The sequence below is a fragment of the Acanthochromis polyacanthus genome, chromosome 7 (genome assembly GCF_021347895.1).
Source record: "Acanthochromis polyacanthus isolate Apoly-LR-REF ecotype Palm Island chromosome 7, KAUST_Apoly_ChrSc, whole genome shotgun sequence".
NCBI classification, from domain to species: domain Eukaryota; kingdom Metazoa; phylum Chordata; class Actinopteri; family Pomacentridae; genus Acanthochromis; species Acanthochromis polyacanthus.
The window spans coordinates 2,531,516-2,553,789 of NC_067119.1; the positions used below are offsets into that span (position 1 = coordinate 2,531,516).

A 22,274-nucleotide genomic window follows, 5' to 3' on the forward strand; every position below is an offset into this window, starting at 1 on the left:
AAGTGGACGCTAAATGAGGCTAAACTATAAGCTAAACGCAGCCAACGAAGTTAAATGAGGCTAAAACTAGCAGGTGAAAATAGCTAAATTAGAAACTAAAACAAGCTAAAACTAGACTAAAGCGTGCAACAAAACTGCGAGCTAGAAGAAAATAAAGCGTGAGCCAAAACTAGTAGCTAAAAGAGTTCGAAAGTAGGAGGGGAAAGAGTTAAACTAGTAGCAGAAGAGGCTAAAACCAACTAAAACTAGCTGTTGCTGGGGAGTACCTGAATGCAGCACAGGTCTGGCCAGCAGCCGTTGTTGCTCTTGAACGCAGCTCGTCGTTTTTTATACAACACCGGAGGGACGACGGAGGAGAAACGACACAGAGCAGAAGGTAAGCTCGTGTTTTCATAACATTTCCACCGCAAAACCGCAACCGTTAACGTTCTTTTAGTCCCGTTAAAGTTACAGTAACGGTTACGTAGCTCCGGTTGTCATTTCCAGGACTGTTTGTGAGTCAGGGAGCTGCAGGACGTTTTTAAAAGAACACGGTGGAGAAACAAAAGTAAATGTCATTAACCGGAACTGAAGGGGTTTAGTTTATGTTTACCTGACGGTTAGAGCTGAAACACACCTGCGTTAAAGGCGTTTCACGTAACGTTACGACGGCCATACGGCCGTGTCCTTTGGTGGGCGGGACTTTGATTGACAGCCGTGTGCACCAGTGAGAGAGGACAACCTCTTATAGCAGAATTTGGAGGGATTTAAATTAAATATAACATTAGTAAAATTATGTTTGAATGAGTGATTATTTACCTAAAATGTCTTTTATTTAACCTTTTACCTAATCCTATAAGCTGCACCTTGAATACAGATTTAAAAATAATAATTAGGATAAAATATGAGTAAAATGGACATAATTTATTATTAGTATTTATTAGTTTGTTTGTTGCCTTTTTATTTGTGTTGAGTTTTTTCCAAATATCTGCATGATTTAGACTTGATTTATTTTATCTGTTGTGGTTTATTTCAATGGTTCACACTACCCACAGAGCTATCAGATGAACTATCCCCAAATATTATGTAACTGGCTGAATTCAGATAACATTAATAACTTTGATCTGCCAGTGTTCAGATGTTTGATTAGGTGTGGTCAAGTTTGCAGCTGTGATAGAAGTTAAATAAGCTTTTTCAACATTTATCCATTACATTTATTTTAAATATTATTTCCATGACCTTTAGCTTCTTTAACTTTTCTATCCATAACCTTTAACTTATTAACCTTTGATCAGTTACTCATAGCTTTATTTTAACTATTATAGCCATAATTTATAGTTTTTAAAACATTTATCAATTTGTTTTTGCTCCATTTTAACTGTTATATCCACAACCTTTAGCTTTTTAAACATTTACCATGCACTTAAAACTTTATTTTAGCTGTTATAACCGTAATTTACAGCTTTTTAAACATGTAGCATTTTTAAAGCTTTTTTTTTTACTGTTCTAACTATAATTTCACGCTTTTTAAACACTCATCAATTCCTTTTAGCCTCATTTTCTCTGTTATATCCATAACTTTTAGTGTTATAACAATTTATTGGTTATTTATAGCTTTATTTTAACTGTTATAACCATAATTTATAGCTTTTTAAACATTTATCAATTACTTTTAGCTTCATTTTCACTATTATATCCATAACTTTTAGCTTTTTCAACATTTATCAGGTACTTTTAGTTTTATTTTAACCCATTAAATTTATATGTTTAAGCTTTTCTTAAATCATTGGTTACTTTTAGCTTAATTTACATGTTATATCCATCATTCTTAGCTTTTCCACCATTAATCAATTACTTTTAGCTTTATTTTTTATAGTTGTACCTATAATTTTGGGCTTTTCAACATATATCATGTACTTATAGCTTTATTTCAACCCTTATATCCATAACCTTTAGCCTTTCAACATTTTTCAAATACTTGCAGGTATCCACATCTCAGTTGTTTTCAGAATTTTTAGCCTTTTTACAATTTAGAAATGGCTCTTAGCTGTTTTGTCTGTTTGTACGTCCCATTTAGCAAACTCAGCTGTTTATAAATTGCTTTTTTCTGTTCATACCTCACTTTACATCTCCTTGTGATTTAACTCAGCTTTGAGGCCAGGATGACGAGCTTACAGATGAGTGCGAAGGAGGAGATGGTAGAGAAGTTTCTGGATGCTGCAGCCCGAGGAGATGTGGTCCTGGTGACTGCACATCTGGCCCAGCTTCCCTCCGTCATCAACCAGACGGGATACAGCGGCTGGACGGCGCTGATGCTCGCTGCTCGTAACGGACACTACGACGTGGTGGAGAAGCTGCTGTCACACAGGTACATGCAGTTTTAATGATAACCACCGTTTCTGCTTCATGTCTAATGACTTTACTTTATAAAACTGCCCTTCAGGTCTTAAACATCTTGTGAGAAAAGTTGGATTAATCATTTTTGAGCTATTAGGAGGCAGATGAACTATGAACTTTGAAATAAGCACAAATCCCACATATCTTTCTTAAAATGCATAATATGAGGCTAAAACTAGGAGCAAAAGTAAACTAAAAAGATATCTGAATAGAGGCCAAAACAAGGTGAAATGCAGGAACCAAAAGAAGTTAAATTTAATGATGAAAGACACTAAGTAGAGGCTGAAAAGGACGCTAAACAAGGCAAACAACAGGGGATAAAAGAGGTTAGAATTGTTGCTTATAGATGCTAAAACCAGATGCTAAATGAGGCTATAAGGAGGAGCTAAAAGTAGCAGCTAAAAGAGGCTAACACTTCGAGTTAAAAGTAATTAAACTAGAAGCTATAAGTGGTTAAAGCTAATACTAAAACAGGCTAACAGCCAGAAGTAGCTACAATAGAAGCTAAAAGCAGATAATGCTAGGAGTTAAAAACAACTAAAGCAGAAGCTAAATTAAGCTTAATCTAAAGGCTAAAAGCAATCAAACCAGAAGTTAACAGTGGTTAAATCTAGTAACAAAACAGGCTAACAACTAGATGCAGCTACACTAGAAGTTAAAAAGAGGTTATAGCTAGTAGCAAAACAAGCTAACATCTAAAAGTAGCTACATTAGAAGCTAAAAGAGGTTATAGCTAGTAACAAAATGGGCTAACAGCTAGAAGCAGCTACACTAGAAGCTAAAAGAGGTTATAGCTAGTAGCAAAACAAGCTAACATCTAAAAGTAGCTACATTAGAAGCTAAAAGAGGTTATAGCTAGTAACAAAATGGCTAACAGCTAGAAGCAGCTACACTAGAAGCTAAAAGAGGTTAAAGCTAGCAACAAAACAGGCTAATACCTAGAAGCAGCTACACTAGAAGCTAACAGAGGTTATAGCTAGTAACAAAACAAGCTATCATCTAGAAGTAGCTACACTAGAAGCTAAAAGAGGTTAAAGCTAGTAACAAAACGGGCTAACAGCTAGAAGCAGCTACACTAGAAGCTAAAAGCAGGTAATGCTAGGAGTGTAAAGCAGCAACAAATCAGGTTAAAACATTGGGTAAAGGTAGCTAAAGTAGAATGTAATTTGGGCTTAAACCAGAAGCTGAAAGCAGCTAATCTAAAAAATTATTAGGCTAAAATTAGGAACTAAAGCTAACCCTACAACTAGGCTATTAAACTAGATGAGAGAAAAACTACAACTAGAAAATAAATTAGAATAAAACTAGGAGTTAAAAGAGGCAAAAACATGTCAAAACAAGACTAAAACTGAGAGCTGAAAGAGGATGAAATTAGGACTAAAAACCAAGGACAAAAAAGGCTAAAACTAGAAGCTGAAAGAATGTAAATTTAGCTGTGGATAGAGGCTAAATGTAAGAATGAAGATGCAAAACTACCAACTAAAAGAAGGTAAAATGCTTTGAGAATGTGATCAGTTTGATTATGTAGAAACTCAAAGGAGATAAGAAGAACCCCAGACTTCACTGTCATCTGAAACAAAGCCTAAATCCCAGAATAGACAGCTTCCAGATATTTCTAACCTCTTGTTTTTCTGCTTTTCTACACTAAAGCTGTGATAAATACTTGGTGAACAGTTCGTCACAAACCGCTTACGATATCGCCAAGTTCTGGGGCCACACACACATTTCCAACCTGCTGAGCCGGACAGACGAGGGCAGCCAGAGAGTTCTGCCGGGTTCTGAAGTCAGTCCACAGGAAAACTACTTCAGCAGGGAGATGCTGGACCGGCTGAGCGGGAAGAGGACCGATAAGACCTGGTTGGAGTCCAAACACAGCGACCCGGATACCGTCTACCTGATGTTCTCCAAGCTCAACCCCATGGTCAGCATGCCACAGGAGGACGACGGGGTATGTAGCCGTGGACGTTTTTAGGTTAAACCTGCTGTGATTCGTCTGGAAATTAACGTACTGCACTTGAAACCAGCCACAAGGTTTAGAGGTGAAGAACCAAAAGTATATTAGAAGGTGGTTACCTGAGCAGGCAACAAAAGTCTACTTATTCAACAACACAAGGAGTGAAAACAAAAAGAGACTAAAAGCTGAAGCTAAAAGAGCCAGAAACTAGGATTGAAAGGAGGCTAAAAGAGTCAGAAACAAGGAATTAAAAGAGCTAAAAACTGGAGGGAAGCTATAACTACTTGCTAAAAGATGCAAAAACTTTTAGCTAGAAGAAACAAAAACTAGGAGCTAAAAGAGGCTACAACTAAGAGCTAGACGAGGCTAAAACCGGGGCTAAAAGTTGCTGAAACTGTTAGTGGTAGGAGACTAAAATAGGCTAAAACAAGGCTACAACTGGTAGCTAAAAGATGCTAAAACTAGAACCTAAGAAAGTCCAAAACTAGAAACTAAAAGAGGTAAAAACTAGGAGCTAAAAGAGGCTAAACTTATAGCTTAAAGGGGCTACAACTAAAAGCTAAAATAAGCTAAAACTAGCAGCTGAAAAATGCTACAACTTGTAGCTAAAAGAAGCTAAAACTAGAGCTAAAAGAGATGAAGCTGGACGTAAAAGAAGCTAAAACTATAAGTTATAAGCGGCTAAAACTTGTAGCTAAATAGGCTACAGGTTGGTGTTTAAAGGGGAAAAAAACCTGTAGCTTAAAGAGGTTACAACTTCTTGCTAAAGGAAGTTTACTTTGGAGCTAAAATATTCTGTAACTTGTAGCTAAAATTAGCTAAAACTGCTATGAGCTAAAAGGGGTGACCACATGGACCTAAAAGAACCCAAAACTAGGAGCTAAAAAGAAAATGTACAACTTGTAGCTAAAAGAGACAAATCTAAGAGTTAAAAGATTCTACAACTTGTAGCTACAAGAGTCCATAACTTGGAACTAAAAGAGGTAAAGGTGGAGGTAATAGAAGCTAAAAGTACAAGGTAAAAGAGGCTAAAACTTGTAGCTTAAAGGGGCAACAACTAAGAGCTAAAAGAAGCTAAATTTGGGGGCTGTAAGAGGCTACAGGGTATGCTCTTAAAGGGGCAAAACCTGTAGCTAAAGAGGCAAAAACAAGGAGTTGAAAGAGTCTACTACTTTTAGCCAAAAGTGGCTCAAACTTGGACTAAAAAAGGGAAAACTGGAGCTAAAAGAAACTAAAACTAGGTGCTAAAAAATTGTATATCTTATAGTTCAGAGGCAAATCTAAGAGCTAAAAGATTATACAACTTGTCACAAAGAGGTTAAAATTTGTGGCTAAAAGAGGCTAAAACTAGGAGCTAAATGAGGCTAAAAAATAAGTGCAAATGTAACTATTAAACGTTCACTTAGTTTCTGAAGACTTACAAAGACTTTGGCAGACAGATTTGACGTAAAACTTAAAGTCACCACCTACTAAACCTGGACAACATACAGATGTTTCCAGGTTTAGCTAGCTGCTAATAAGTGTTTCTAACTCTATCAGGGCGAGACCAAGCTGTGTCGGTTCAGATACGACGCTGTGAAGGACCTTTTCCAGAAACCTGCCACTGTGCTCATCTTCCTGGGAGTGGAGAAGAGGAAGAATCCCTCGTCTTCCTCCGACGGCGTCCGGGAGCCTCCTGCCTGGTTCGCCATCGGCACTGATGAAGACACCGTTGAACTCCTGAAACGCAGCAGAGAAAAGAACTGCTGCTTCCCCAAGTCGCCCCACAGAGACCTGCTGAAGCTGAACGAGGAAGAGGCCGGTGAGGAAGATGCTTCGTATTAGTTGTGTTTTCTTTCTCTGCCCTGTCTCGTATATGAACGTAGAGCTTCTTTGACCTCCAGGAGTCATGGCCCAGGCCCGGTCGGTGTTAGCCTGGCACAGCCGCTACAGCTTCTGTCCGACTTGTGGCAGCAGCACCAGTCTGGAGGAGGCCGGATACAAGAGGAAATGCCTGAACTCTGAGTGCAGGAGCCAGCAGGGCGTCCACAACACCTGCTACCCTCGAGTCGGTACGATTATCCAACCTAAACTCACCTGTCTGCTCCAGAACTGAAGACGGCAGGTTGTTAAGTGTGCAAAAACAATAAGCAGCATCCCTCAACAAAGTACAGACGGACATTTATGTTGAAGTACACGACTGAGCGACCACAAACAGACATTATATTACTGTAAGATCACAGAAAGAGACGGAAAACATCCACAAAACAACCACATAATGATGCAATATGGCCACACAGAGACACAAAGCAACTCAGTGACACAAAATGATCACAAAGACATGGCAGAACAACCGATGTAACACACCTGCAAAGAGACAAAAACAAATAGATTTAAAAAGACCACAGAGGCACAAATTGACTGCAAAACTACCCCAAAAAATCCAAAATAATCATAAAGAGACACAAAACAACTGCAGACTAAACATGACCACAAAGACACCAAAAGCAACTGCAAAGAGATAAAAACAACTGCAAATAGAAGGAAAAAGATCACAAAAAGATGCAAATTGACTATTAAGAAATGCAAAGCAACCACAAAAACATGCAACATGGCCACAAAGACACACAAAACAACTGCAAAGAGAAGCAAAATGCCTGCAAAAAGATGCCAAACAATGACAGATAGACACAAACTGACCCCAAAGAAAAACAAATCCACAGCAGAGAGATGCAAAATCATGACAAATAGACACGGAACAAAAACAGAGACTCAAACAACCACAAAGACACAATAGTAAGACCGTGTACTCACGGCTGAAACAGCGGTGATGAATGAGGTTTTGTGTTTCCAGACCCGGTGGTGATCATGCTGGTGATCCACCCTGATGGAAACCAGTGTCTACTGGGGAGGAAGAAGATGTTCCCAGCTGGGTTTTTCTCCTGTCTGGCTGGATTTGTGGAGCCTGGTAGGTGTTAATAAAGTTTTATTCTAATAGATGTAATAAACTAGAAGCTGACCTGGTAACGCCGTGTTAATAAAGTTTTATTCTAATGAATCTAATAAACCAGAAGCTGATTTGGTAATGTTGTGTTAAAGTTTTATTCTAACAGATGTAATAAACTAGAAGCTGACCTGGTAACTTGTGTTATTAAAGTTTTATTCTAATAGATGTAATAAACTAGAAGCTGACCTGGTAACTTGTGTTATTAAAGTTTAGTCTAATAGATGTAATAAACTAGAAGCTGACCTGGTAACTTGTGCTAATAAAGTTTTATTCTAACAGATGTAATAAACTAGAAGCTGACCTGGTAACTTGTGCTAATAAAGTTTTATTCTAACAGATGTAATAAACTAGAAGCTGACCTGGTAACGTTGTGCTAATAAAGTTTTATTCTAACAGATGTAATAAACTAGAAGCTGACCTGGTAACTTGTGTTAATAAAGTTTTAGTCTAATAGATGTAATAAACTAGAAGCTGACCTGGTAACTTGTGCTAATAAAGTTTTATTCTAATAGATGTAATAAACTAGAAGCTGACCTGGTAACGTTGTGCTAATAAAGTTTTATTCTAACAGATGTAATAAACTAGAAGCTGACCTGGTAACTTGTGCTAATAAAGTTTTATTCTAACAGATGTAATAAACTAGAAGCTGACCTGGTAACGCCGTGTTATTAAAGTTTTATTCTAACAGATGTAATAAACTAGAAGCTGACCTGGTAACGTTGTGCTAATAAAGTTTATTCTAACAGATGTAATAAACTAGAAGCTGACCTGGTAACTTGTGCTAATAAAGTTTTATTCTAACAGATGTAATAAACTAGAAGCTGACCTGGTAACGTTGTGCTATTAAAGTTTTATTCTAACAGATGTAATAAACTAGAAGCTGACCTGGTAACTTGTGCTAATAAAGTTTTATTCTAACAGATGTAATAAACTAGAAGCTGACCTGGTAACTTGTGTTATTAAAGTTTTATTCTAACAGATGCAATAAACTAGAAGCTGACCTGGTAACTTGTGTTATTAAGTTTTAGTCTAATAGATGTAATAAACTAGAAGCTGACCTGGTAACTTGTGTTATTAAAGTTTTATTCTAACAGATGTAATAAACTAGAAGCTGACCTGGTAACTTGTGTTATTAAAGTTTTAGTCTAATAGATGTAATAAACTAGAAGCTGACCTGGTAACTTGTGTTATTAAAGTTTTATTCTAACAGATGTAATAAACTAGAAGCTGACCTGGTAACTTGTGTTATTAAAGTTTTAGTCTAATGAATCTAATAAACCAGAAGCTGATTTGGTAATGTTGTGTTAAAGTTTTATTCTAATAGATGTAATAAACTAGAAGCTGATTTGGTAACGTTGTGCTAATAAAGTTTTATTCTAACAGATGTAATAAACTAGAAGCTGACCTGGTAACGTTGTGCTAATAAAGTTTTATTCTAACAGATGTAATAAACTAGAAGCTGACCTGGTAACTTGTGCTAATAAAGTTTTATTCTAATAGATGTAATAAACTAGAAGCTGACCTGGTAACTTGTGCTAATAAAGTTTTATTCTAACAGATGTAATAAACTAGAAGCTGACCTGGTAACTTGTGTTAATAAAGTTTATTCCTGGTGTTTACAGGAGAGTCTCTGGAGGAGGCGGTGAGGAGGGAGGTGGAGGAGGAGAGCGGGGTGAAGGTCGGACCCGTCCACTACGTCTCCTGCCAGCCCTGGCCGATGCCGTCCAGCCTCATGATGGGATGTCTGGCCGTCGCCGTGTCGACCGACATCCGCGTGGACGAGAGCGAGATCGAGGAGGCCCACTGGTTCCCACGGCAACAGGTACCTAACGAGTTCTACCAGTTTATCAGTATTATTTAGAAGCTGACCTTTACTTTATAAATGACAATAAGAATTATTATAAAAAAGAAATCAAATAATACTAAAAAAAAACGTTTTTATTTTATCTTAATTATATTGTATATTAAATATTACAAGTAATTATTATTTTAATTGTGTATATAAAAATAAAACATCTATTTTATTATTGTGATTTATTTATTTATGATTATTTAAGTAATTTAATTGTATTTAATCCAAAATATTATTATTAAAATAAATACATTATTAAAAATAAATACATTTATTTATTTTAATGATACTTAAAATAATATTTTATGCTAAATATTATCATTCTTACTAGTAGTATATTATTAATTATATACAATAGTTAGTTATTATTTATTCTTTCAGACATTTGTTTGATCATGATCGATACAAAGAACTCTAAACTTTCAGATTTTAGCTTCTTTAATGTGAATATTTTCTGTTTTCTTTCCTCCTCCGTGTCAGTAAGCTGAAGACATTTGGACAAAACGAGACATTTATCATCTCTGACTTTGGGGAAAAAAACTTTTATCCATTTTCTCAAACAACTAATCAGTTAATTATTCGGCACATTAATCAGCAGTGAAAATAGTTACAGCCTTAAATAAAAATACTAACACCAGTTTTCACACAAGATGGCGCCACTGCTCCACATTAATTCTTTTAATTTCTGAACTCATTTCACTGATTTATTCTGCAGACAAATCTAAACTCCTGAAACTTGACAGTCTTTTCTGGTCTTTGTCGTTGCTGTTTAGTCTGATTCAAGAACTGTTTCTGTCTTTTCTCAGGTGATCGACTCGATGTTTAAAGGTTCCCGTCCGGCCTTCACTGTCCCTCCCAGACAGACCATCGCCCACCAGCTCATCAGACACTGGATCGGCATCACCTCCAACCTCTAACATCCAGACTGTTCATTCCCACCGTTTGTCTGTAAATGAGTCCAGAAAAACACCTCAGGTCTGAGGTTTGGACTGAAATCTGAGACGTGGCACCGAGAAGACGAATTAAAAGAAGAAGAAATGTGTAAAATTCCTCCAGACACAGAAGAAGAAATGTACTAATAATGATGATCTGAAGGCATTTCAACACCTTTAATCAATGAAAAATAAACTTATTTTAATTCAAATGTGGTTTTAAGTCAAACTAAAAATACTCAACAAATCTACAAGTTGACATGATTGTAAGATAAATCTGCATTAATAAATGATGTCTTGTACAATTTTATAACAGTAAATAAATGGAAAATGTGCAGTAATTTACTTTTTAAAAATGCAAAATGATCACACAGAAACAAACAACTGCAAATACAAAAATAACTGCAACACAAGGCCAAAAATAGTCAAAACAATCACGACTGGACGCAAAATGATCACAAAGAGACGCAAACTGACTGCTAAGAAATGAAAAATAACCATAAAAACACACAAAACAACTGCAAAGAGACATAAAATGACCCCAAAGAGACCAAAAAACAACTGCAAGTAGAGGCAAATCAACAGCAAAACAAGCCCAAAAAGATAGAAAACAGTCACAAAAATGAATAAAACAACTGCAAAGAGACACAAAACAGAGAGATGTAAAAATGTGGCAAAGACACAAACTGACTACAGAAAGATGTAAGTCACCTGCAACGAGACAAAAACTGCAAATAGGTACAAAATGACCAAAGTGACTTCTAAGAAATGCAAAACAGCCACAAAGACACATTTAACAACGGCAGAGACACAAAACGACCACAAAGATATCGCAACAAGACACGAAACAACTGCAAATAGATGCAAAACAGCCACAAAGACGTGAAAAGTGGTCACAAAGAGACCAAAAAACAACCGCAAAGACAAAACACTGCAAATAGACGCAAATCGACCGCAACACAAGCCCAAAAATAGTCAAAAGAATCACAACTAAAGGCAAAATGATCACAAAGAGACGCAGACTGACTGCTAAGAAACGCAAAACAGCCACAAAGACACACAAAACAACTGCAGAGTCAGAAACTGACCCCAAAAAGACCAAAAAGCAAGATGATGCATAGATGGATGCAAAATGACCACACAGACACAAATTGACTGCAAAACAGGCCAAAAAGATTCAAAACAATCACAAAGAGACACAAAACCACAGCGGAGAAACCTAACATTGTGGCAAAAACACCAATTGACTGCAAAAAGATGCAAATCACCTGCAAATAGACGCAAAATGAAGCAGACAATTTAAATGCTAGGAAATGGAAAACAGCCACAAAAACATGCAAAATAGCCACAAAGACACAAAAAAAACTGTAAAATTACAGAAAGAGATGGAAAATGTCTTAATAATGATGATAATCTAAAAGCATATCAAAACCTTTAATCAATGAAAAATAAACTTATTATATTGAAGTTATGCTCGACACTGAAAAGACTAAAAATACTCAACAAATCTCGACATAAAATATAAATTTTAGCTGATTTTAAGATACATTTTTGCAGTAATAAACTAGTTCCTCACAGTTTTACAGGATAAAAATTCAAATAAAATATTTAAACAAACTTCTGTCTGCTTTGAGCTAACGCTGACCCTCAGTGTCTTATTCCCAGAATCATCTTCATTTTTCTTCCTATTGTCCTGTTTTTTCTTTTTAGGTTATAGATTGGCTGAAATCCACGTCATTGTATACATTTTATACATGTATACATACATATAAACATTTATGACTATTATTATTCCGTCTGTGTGCATCTGTTCTGGATGATTTTCATCAAAAGGACGGCGACAGAAAAACTAGAACAGCCGTTTTGAACACCAGCGGAGAAAGCAGGAACCACCAGCCCTTGGAGTTATCTGCAGAGACACAACATCAGCATCAGTTAGAACAAAAACACAAGAAACCATCAATTAAAACAGTTCAGAAAGCGATCTTGGTGATTAGATTAGTTTTTTTTAGGGCTGGGATGTTAATGTGTTAATTTAGATTAATTAATTACAGAAGAAATAACGCGTTGAATAAATTAACTCATTTAATCACACCTTTCTGTTTCCTAATTTGTAACTCTGATGAACACTCAGGCCCAGTAGGTGGCGCTAATGAACCTACAGTCTGTCTGCAGCATACGGTCTATGGTTTGCAGTGAAGAAGATAACCAGGAGTGACGTCAGCGCACGAGGAAGTTTGTTCAACAGTGAATGAAGAAGAGACTCATTGAGCTTGTTAGGAGGAAAGTTTTCTTTTAAAGATCTTCCTGATGTCAGCTTGGAGAAAAGCCTGGTTGTTTGAAACTGTGCCACAAAGTTTTCTGATCACTTCAGTGTAAAACATGCTGCTGTTAGCACCAGAGCTAACGTTTGCTACAACAGACCTGCTAACGGCTAACGGTGTAGCCATCCCATAATAGACCACTTTAGAAGACACTGAAAGTGCTTTAGTTTACAAAAACTCTTAAAATATTGAATATAATCGCTATAATTGCATTTTGAGTTTGCAGTAATCTGTGAAAGTAGCAGACAGATGAAAAATGCAGATAAATAGAAATAAAAAACATTTTTGTGGTTTGAGTTTTTACACGAAGCGGACCCTCGACAGAGGAATAAGTTAAACCACAAAATGTCTGTCTTTTAATAACTTAATTATATATATATAATTATAATTTATTATTATTATTATTATTTATCAGACCCAAAAAACTATGAAAACAGAATGAATCTGGATTTTCAACTTTCTGAAGCTCCTTGAACTACTTACACTGATGTTATAGCCATACAGTGGAAAAACACAAATCACTTTTTATCAATATGTCCCATTTTAAATTGGATTATTTTATAAATTTTAAGTTATAAACACTATATGTCTGTTTATTGATTCAACAAAAATGTGCTTGATTGAACATTATTACTTATTTTGTCAAATATTGCTTTTAACAAAAAGCGATTGAGATTAATTAATTACAAACCTGTAATTAATTAATTTTTAATTGCATCTCACCACTAGTTTTTGCCCCCCTTTCTCAGTTAAAGGAGTGAAAAAGTAGAATTCATCCCAGCAAGGACTACAGATTCAGATTAGTTACGATTTGCAGAGTTTCAAACCAGCCTCAAGGTTTCATCTGAAGTCAAATTTGAGAACTGTCGCTTTCAATCATAATCTGAAAAGTTATGCGTTCAGCAAGTTGTTGGAGATCCATTCAGCATGGTCAAACATGTTTCTACAGCATAAACAACACAAAGGAGACACAAAGTGACAGGACCGAGACACAAATTACAAAAAAAAAAAAGACAAAATGACAAAACACAAACTAGACACAAAACAAGAAAAGCGAAGAAAGGAAAGAAAAAAAAACAAGACACAAAACGACCAAAAACAGAAACAAAAAATGACCTAAAAGCTACTGAACGAATAGAATAAAGTCAGCATGGCTCAGAAACAGAACAGAGCAGCAGGTTGTTGGAGATCCATCCAGCATGGAGAAACATCTTTCTACTGATGATGAGCAGAGCAGAGAGGAAAAGTCTGGAGAGGCTGGAAACATGGAAATAATTGAATATCTACAGGATGTGTAGACATAACAAAAACACAAAAAAAATCTCCAAAACGGCACAAACAAGACAGATTTTTTTTTAAAGAAACAAAATGACACAAATGTTGTATTTACAGCTCTGAGGTTCTTCTGTTTTCCTACCTTCCCCGTCTTCAGGACAACAGATTGGCTCCAATTCACCTGAAAAAATAAAAGAATAAAGAAGACTTTGAAGCATTTCATTCAGTAAAGTCTTCATTGGTGGCATCTGCAGCTCTATCCACAGAACACAGCAGGAAGCAGCTCTTATTCACAGGTTTACCTGCAGGACCAGCTACAGGGCTGCACAGGAACCACCACAAAGAGTCAGTAGTTGAGAGATGCATGAGGGGCAAGATGCAGAGCATCCTGACAAATCCCACCCATCCTTTGTACAGTACTGTCTCCGGATAAAAGAGCAGCCGCAGTGACGACTGCTTTCAATGCGCTGCAGGACGGAGCGCTTCAGGCGATCCTTCATCCCTTCAGCCATCAGAATACAGAACTCCTCATAGCTGCCCCACTTTCAACTCGGTTGCCCTTTTTATGTTTTTACATGTGACGATGTTTTTATGGGTTTTGTTTGGTGTTTTATATGAGCTGCCGGATACAACAATTTCCCTATGGGGATAAATAAAGTATCTATCTACTCCACTCCACCCACCGGGGTTTCACTGCCACATGTGGTTTTATTTTTAACTGCCCGCCTGCTGTTTAGTCTCACTATTAATACAGATGTGTTAAATACAGTGTAGGTTGTGTGATACTGCCACCTCCATGCCTGATGATAGGTTTGGTGTTCTTGGAGTTAAAGGCCTCACCTTCTCTCCTCCTGACAGATTTCTGCTCATTGTGGCTAAATAGCTTTGGGGAAACTAATCTGGAACCTTCATTCTATCCTGATGGAACCCATTTCTTTACCACATCTGATGAGTGTTTGGACTCATTGTCTGATTGAAACATCCAACTGTGTCCAAGATCAACCTTCTGCTGATGGTTTTAGGTTTTCCTGAAGAATGTGGAGGTGATCCTCCTCATTCATTATTCCATTTACTTTGTGTAAAGCTCCAGTTCCACAGAGCATGATACTGCCACCTCCATGCTTGATGGTAGGTTTGGTGTTCTTAGGGTTAAAAAAGATCCACCTAAGACAGTCTGAAACCAGTCCAAAAAATGCTCAGAACCAGTTAGACTACAGTCTGAAACCAGTCCTAAAAAGCCAGTATAAAATCATGACCTAAACTATTCCTAAAACAGTCCAAGACCATCTAAAACCAGTCCTCATCCAGGACCAGATCCAGAGTAAAATAATCCTAAACCAACTTTAAATCACATCCAAAACCAGGAGAACCAAGACCAGAACCAAACATAAACCAGTCCCAAGAAAGTCCAGAACCAAGAGAACCAAGACTGAAAGCAAACATGAACCAGTCCAACAAACAGTCTGAAACCAGTCCAGAAATACTTCTAGAAAGCCCCAGAGCATGATGCTGCCACCACCATGCTTGATGGTAGGTTTGGTGTTCTTGAGGTTAAAGGCCTCACCTTCAGCTTTTGTTCCATCTGACCACAGAACTTTCCTCCAGAAGGTTTTTTCTTTAAGTGATTCTGGCAGTAACACAACTGGACCATGAACTTTATTCTGACAAACAGATGATTGTGGATCTGAAGCTGCTTGGGAATGGCTCTAAGTGACTTTCTGACTTGATTTTCTTTTTCAGATCTTTCCTGATCTCCTCAGACTTTCCCACTGCAGTGTTTGAGTCTAATGAGTGGATCTAATGGTTCTGTTTAAACTGGATCAGAGGAGTCAGCAGCTGTAGTCAAATTGTAATGAACTACAGAAAGTACCAGGTCATGACAGTAAGAAAATTTGATTAAAGCAACCGTCTTCATCACCAAAAGTGATCATTCCAGTTTTTGTGTGTTTAGATTACATCATATTTCCAGAAGACCTTAAATAAATCTACAAAAGAACCAAAATGAAGATTTGTGTAGTTCGATTATTCCCTTATGTTAGAGTTGAATTTGTAAATACATTTATCATAATCGAGCCTTTGAGCATTAACTGTGTGTGCATAGTATTTTACATGACTATTTTATAGAATACCACTCACTCACTTCTACCTGCACACATCTCTCCCTCTCTCTCTCTCCCTCGTCTCCACATCCCAGTATATTTCCACTCTTACAGCTTAGCACACCCCCTTGTGTAACTCGAGCTATTTCTTATCTTATGCCATGTCTTCATTTCTGCTCGTGTAAAAAATAAACCTTGTATGGGAGCAGTCTTTGTAGCTCGCACTAATGTGTCTTGTTACACTGTGCTGTGTTACCCTTGCAAGTAAAATTACAGTCTCTGTGTTTTTCTGGTTCGGTGAATATCTTCTTATGTTATGTGGGAGCTCTCAGCGGAGCTTCTCTCTGACACCTTATTAGAAAATTCAGAGTTGTATGAGTAACTAAACTCCAGACTGTCATAACATTCCTGGTCTTCCGGTGTTTCCTCTAGGATTTATTTTTCCAGCAGCAGGCTCTCCAGGAGCTGCGACGCGTAAACAAATGACACTTGACTGTAGACTTTACTTCTACAGCCTATTTATTGAATGGCCAGTTGAAAATGACTTTTTAAAGGCTGAATGTAAAAATATATTTTTGAACAAGCTCATCTGAAAATGCAGTCAGCAGTTACATCATGGAGTGTCGATACTAGCTTCATGCTATCAATAGTTTACTTCCGTTAGTGACGTCAGATATATGTCAATATTTTTGTGAATGTCTGACTTGTAAAATCTATTGTGCGTTATCTTAAGCTAATAACTTTTCTCCAGTGAGTTGCTGACCCATTTTCCAAGATGACACTCCTCTGACTCTCTGACCTGCTGCCTGGATGCTTGAAGTGACGCTACTTTCAAGGTCACGCTCTCGTGAGTAATTAACATCATATTAACCCCACGTATCAAAGAGTACATAATGAGCAAGATAGTTTATCTGTGGTTTATTTTGGAACTTGCAAGTACCTGACACAGTGGAGGACTCTGCTGTGAAAGTGGAGACATGTGGCGGTGGTGTATATGCGACAATAACAAAAAAAATGAAAGAAATTTGAAGGAGTGGCAGCTAGGATTTAGGAACGACGGCCCGTCACTGCTGAATGAATGTAGAGGAAACAGTCTTCATAAGTGGGTGTAAACTGCTGCTCACATCTGTACCAACATTTTCCTCCTGTTGTCTGTGACGGTGCTCGTAGGTTTACTTACCGAACACTGTGAGGTTGTAGGACTTAGCAAAAACATTTCCTTTGTAAGATTCAACGGTATAGAGCCCGGTGTCATCTCTCTGCAGCGCTGTGATTGTAAGAGTCCAGTCCTTCTGTTCCACACTATCCTGTCCCTGTAACGTTCCTGCCAGATGTCGAACTTCTGGTCATGAACTACAGCCAAAGTTGTGACGTCAGAAATCAGAAGTCCTGATTCTCCCACAGAGGCAGGCAGAGTGACGTTTCCTCCCTCACTTCCTGTCAGAGTCTCCTTCACTTCCACACCTGCAGCAGGTGAAGTCAGCGCTGGAAATGATCGTCACAAAGCAGCTTTTAGACGCACAAATCCAACACTATATGGAGTACCAATAGTGTCTTTTACTTTTAACACAAGCAAAATGTTTAACCTGAAAAAAGGCCAAAATTAAAGTTTAAAAGCCAAATGTAGAACTGAATCATTCATTTATTACAATTAACTGATATTAGCACCAATAACAGTTTTTATTGGTTAAAACGCTAAAATAATCCAGCAGCTACTTTTTAACACACGTAAAAAGACTCAAACTGCAAAAAAAAAATCTAATTAAAATTTAAAAGCCAAATTTAGAAATGAATCGTACATTTCTGAAGTTTGACTAATATTGTATTATATTTCTATACAGACTCTCCATCTAAACATATATCCACATTAAAAAAAAATCACTTTTCTTTTTGCACAGATTAGTTTAAATACTTCGTGTAAACCTCTTTAAGAGCAGATTTCACATTTAAATTTGAGTTCAGTGCCGTCACCAAACACTCCAGCGCTGCTGAAATTCACTCAGAAAGGCTTTCAACAATCAGACAATGATTGATAATCAATAAGTCCAGTTACCTAGAAGAAGGACGAGGCTCCTCATGAAGACCTTCATGGTTCCTTGGAGGTCTTCTGCTGCTTTTACTGCATTTGACACTAAAGAGAGAATGTGCAGCTTCTTCCTGGATCATGTCTACATGAACATCAAGAGCATTTAAAGCAGCCCCTCACCCCCACCTCGGCTAATCAGACCACATCTTCCTGCAAGTTGTCTTCAAACTCAACCAACCGCTGAAACCACGGGTGACTCTTGTTGCTATAGAAACAGCTACCTGACCAGGAGTTTTGCTGCATGTTCAGACAGAAAGGGTATGATCTTTTTGATGTTAAACAGGACAAATCGACATGACCGAGCAACAGAGGACACACATTCAAACATCTGTTTCCCTTTACTTAGACTTTCTTTACAGTCCACTTCAAGTAAACAGCGTCCAGTTCATCGTACTCATTAACCCTATGTAGACCACTCCAGTCAAACCACCATCTCCATCCTGCACCCAGCAACCCCTGGTGGCTGGAGAAGCACTTTAACAGTGTTGGAAGAGAAACAAGACCAGGAGGACCATACATGGGGTGGGGGATTATCTGGGCTGTGAGACGATGGTGACAGACTGGCAAGTAGTGGAGACCAGGAAGCCAGGCAATTCGGAGAACAGGAGCAGATGGGACATGAGCGGGTGGCAGTCCAGATAGCATCATTCATGCTGTCTGGTTATATTGTAGCAAGAGAGGCTCCTGATTGGCTCTGATTCACCTGCTTGTGCTTCTGCTGATGATGACTACTGATAGTCATCACCTGCCACTGCAGCTTAGATAGATAGAGCTCTTTATTGTCCCGAAGGAAATTTGTTTTCACAAGCTGTCATGTCACAACAGCTTCTGGGCCAAGCACATCTAAAAGGAAAACAGAAAGGTGGGGGGAAGGAGGAGCCCCATCCAGAGCATGCAGCAGAAGACCTGACAGCTGAATAACACACAGAGTTTCTCACCCAAATCATGTCAGCCATTATGTGGCCAGACTGAATGCACACAGTCAATTGCTCATTTGACTGGTGAATGTCTGTAAGACTTCAAGGAAGACCTGCCACTTGATTGACCATGAATAATAATAAGTTGCCATATGAACACAAAACCCAGAATTCTTATATTGCTTATGTTGTTATAAGTCACAAGGGACTGTTAAGCCATCCATCCATCAATCTATCTATCCATCCATCCATCACCTGTACACCATTTAACCCTCATCAGGGTCATGGGGGGTGCTGGAATCTATCCCAACTGACTCGGGTGAAGGCAGGGGACACCCTGGACAGGTCACCAGTCTGTCACAGGGCTACATATACAGACACACAATCACACTCACATTCACACCTACGGACTATTTAGAGTAACCAATTAACCTCAGCATGTTTTTGGACTGTGGGAGGAAGCCGGAGTACCCGGAGAAAACCCACGCATGCACAGGGAGAACATGCAAACTCCATGCAGAAAGATCCCAGGAAGGCTGAGACACGAACCGGGAATCTTCTTGCTGGAAGGTGGTGGTGCTAACCACTGTCACTGTGCAGCCCTATTTTGCCTAAAATGTTTAATTGATTTGTGCTTAAGTTAATATAAATTTATTTCATTGATGTAATCTCATATTACATGTGATGTATTTTAACATGGAAGGGTATATTCTGAGCTGGGCTATTTCAGCCTCCGGGGTATAAATTAGGCTAGCTAAAGTACACTTTGCGTGGGGGTTTAATCTGGCCTGTTACACATGGTTGTTGCTAGAGGTACGGACCCGTACCCGTAGTCTGTGGACTGCGGATACAGCACTTGCCATTTGCTAATCAGATACGCGAGATCTGGTCACGTGACTCCCGGTAGACGCTAGCAGTACGGACCCGTAGCATCGGTACTACAGGTACGGACCCTAAATCTGACCTTAACACTAACCCTAACCTTAACCTTTGATTACCTTTCAACAGTTTGCAGTGGTTAGCAGCTTCTTGACTCGTGAGACTCGCGTACGGGTCTGTATCTGTCTGGCAAATGGAAAGTGCACTTTCGGGTCCGTATCTGTAGAAACTACCGTTACACATAGATCAAGTAAATCTTAGTTTAAGCACAAATCATAGACAATACAAAGTGATATTCTATTGAAATCTGTTACACAGAAACAATTGAAAGCAACACCAGCCCCAGTGTGGATGTTCTTTCATAATGTTTTGCTTAATTTTTCTTGGTTTGTAATTCAGTTTTTTCTTTGTTTTGAGCTTTTTCATAGTCGTGAACTTAAGACCACACTTCTTTGTAAAAATAAAACCCCACTAAATAATTTAACAAAAAAGGGTTGAACATGCTTAATCTTCATGTGTCAACAAAGTGTACCTCGAGGTATAACTTTGGCCTAGGCCAGTTTATACCGGGTATACCTTAGTCGAACCACTAACCCAAAGGGAGAATTCATTTTTGTTGGGGATTGTAACCAGGCAAACATGAAGACAGTTTTACCCATTTTACCTGCATGTGGACTTTGCAACTCGAGAAGGGAACACACTGGATCATGTCTACATGAACATCAAGAGCCTTCAAAGCAGCCCCTCACCCCCACCTCGGCTAATCAGACCACATCTTCCTGTAAGTTGTCTTCAAACTCAACCAACCACTGAAACCACGGGTGACTCTTGTTGCTATAGAGACAGCTACCTGACCAGGAGCTTTGCTGCATGTTCAGACAGAGTCTGATCTTTCTGAGGTTGAACAGGACAAATCGACATGACCGAGCAACAGAGGACACACATTCAAACATCTGTTTCCCTATACTTAGACTTTCTTTACAGTCCACTTCAAGTAAACAGCGTCCAGTTCATCGTACTCATTAACCCTATGTAGACCACCCCAGTCAAACCACCATCTCCTGCACCCACAACCCCTGGTGGCTGGAGAAGCACTTTAAAGAGGTTTTGCAGTTATTGCTTTTGTGTCTACAGCCTGTTTAAAGTTATTATGCAAGTATCGCCTGTCAACCGAACTGGTCAGTTCTTTGATGGTCTCTTTGCTTCCTCCATCTGCGGCAGCTTTCACCGTGCACCAGAGTTCATCCGTGGAGGTGTACTGATTTCCGTTTGCCACAAGAAAGCCACCTCTGAACAACAAACACAAGCCTCAACGGATGGAATGGGCCACGAAGTATATGAAAACAGACTTTTCGAAGGTGATCTTCACAGATGAGTGCTGGGCGACACTTGATGGTCCAGACGGATGTGCGCGAGGCTGGGTCAGTTCACAGCATGCAGCACCAACACGTCTCCGTCGTGAACAGGGAGGCGGAGGTGTCATGTTCTGGGGCGCCATTGTTGGGGACAGTCTGGTGTGTCTTGCCTGAGTAGAAGATGCCGTAAAGATCAACTCAGAGGGGTACTGCAAGTTTCTGGACAAAAACTTCTTTACTTGGTGGAAGAAGCAACCAGTGAGGATCCGGAAATCACTGATGTTCATGCACGACAACGCTCCATCACATGCTTCTACATATACCAAAGACTGGCTCAAGAAACATGGCATCAAAGATGAACAGCACATGTCATGGCCGCCTTGCTCTCCGGATCTCAACCCCATCAAGAATCTGTGGTCCATCATCAAACAGTCTTCGTGGCCCATTCCATCCGTTGAGGCTTGTGTTTGTTGTTCAGAGGTGGCTTTCTTGTGGCAAACGGAAATCAGTACACCTCCAAGGATGAACTCTGGCGCATGGTGAAAGCTGCCGCAGATGGAGGAAGCAAAGAGAACTGACCAGTTCGGTTGACAGGCGTCTGATAGCTGTGATCCAGAAGAAAGGTGGATATGTCAGCAAGTGATCTCCTGAACATTGTGTACCAGTAAATGGGACTTGTTGCTGAATATTTATGGTTATTTGTTGGTTAATAAATATATTTTGGTTCGTTTTCAGTAGTTTTGGTTTCATCTTCGCCCGATAAATATAAAAAATCTGATTTGCATAATAACTTTAAACACTTCTTACATAGCATTTTCCTTAAATTATTCTAAAATACCTTTAATTTTTGCGTATAGATATCACTGGGCTTTTTACAGTTTTAGTTCTTCAATATAAATCAAACTTCCAAATTTGAGCGAATGAACATTAATATTTCCTTCGATATTCTCTTATAGCATACTTGCACAATAACTTTAAACAGGCTGTATGTAGGAAGCTCCCAAACCATTTAGAAACCATATCTAGAGCCAGCACTCCCTGAGAACTACTGTATTTTTACTGTTTTAACACAGTGGAACAAACTCTTGACTGTCAGAACAACTCAGTCAGTTCCTCACTTTAAAAAGCTCATAAAAACCCACGGCACAGACGAGCATTCATACGTTTTTGTGTTTTTATTATTAGAAAGTGAAAAACAAGAGAATAATTTAAAAGCAAACAGCAGTAAAATATTTTTAT

The 22,274-nt window shown here is 38.5% G+C and overlaps 1 protein-coding gene across 3 annotated transcripts in view; it reads left to right on the forward strand.

The window, feature by feature from the left end:
• The first annotated feature begins 217 nt into the window (after nt 1–217).
• The window catches only part of nudt12 (nudix (nucleoside diphosphate linked moiety X)-type motif 12), a 37,983-nt gene continuing 15,926 nt past the window's right edge, over nt 218–22,274 (forward strand). Inside the window, exons 1-8 of one of the 3 annotated variants that reach the window (XM_051951252.1) lie at nt 218–376; nt 2,129–2,347; nt 4,027–4,324; nt 5,870–6,131; nt 6,214–6,381; nt 7,164–7,277; nt 8,939–9,138; nt 9,975–10,083. In XM_051951252.1, the coding sequence (XP_051807212.1) occupies nt 2,142–2,347; nt 4,027–4,324; nt 5,870–6,131; nt 6,214–6,381; nt 7,164–7,277; nt 8,939–9,138; nt 9,975–10,083 (1,357 nt within the window). In that variant the 5' untranslated portion in view covers nt 218–376; nt 2,129–2,141. Of the gene's footprint in view, nt 377–2,128; nt 2,348–4,026; nt 4,325–5,869; nt 6,132–6,213; nt 6,382–7,163; nt 7,278–8,938; nt 9,139–9,974; nt 10,438–22,274 lie in introns of those variants that run through there. The other 2 variants (XM_051951250.1, XM_051951251.1) reach the window with 2 other exon arrangements.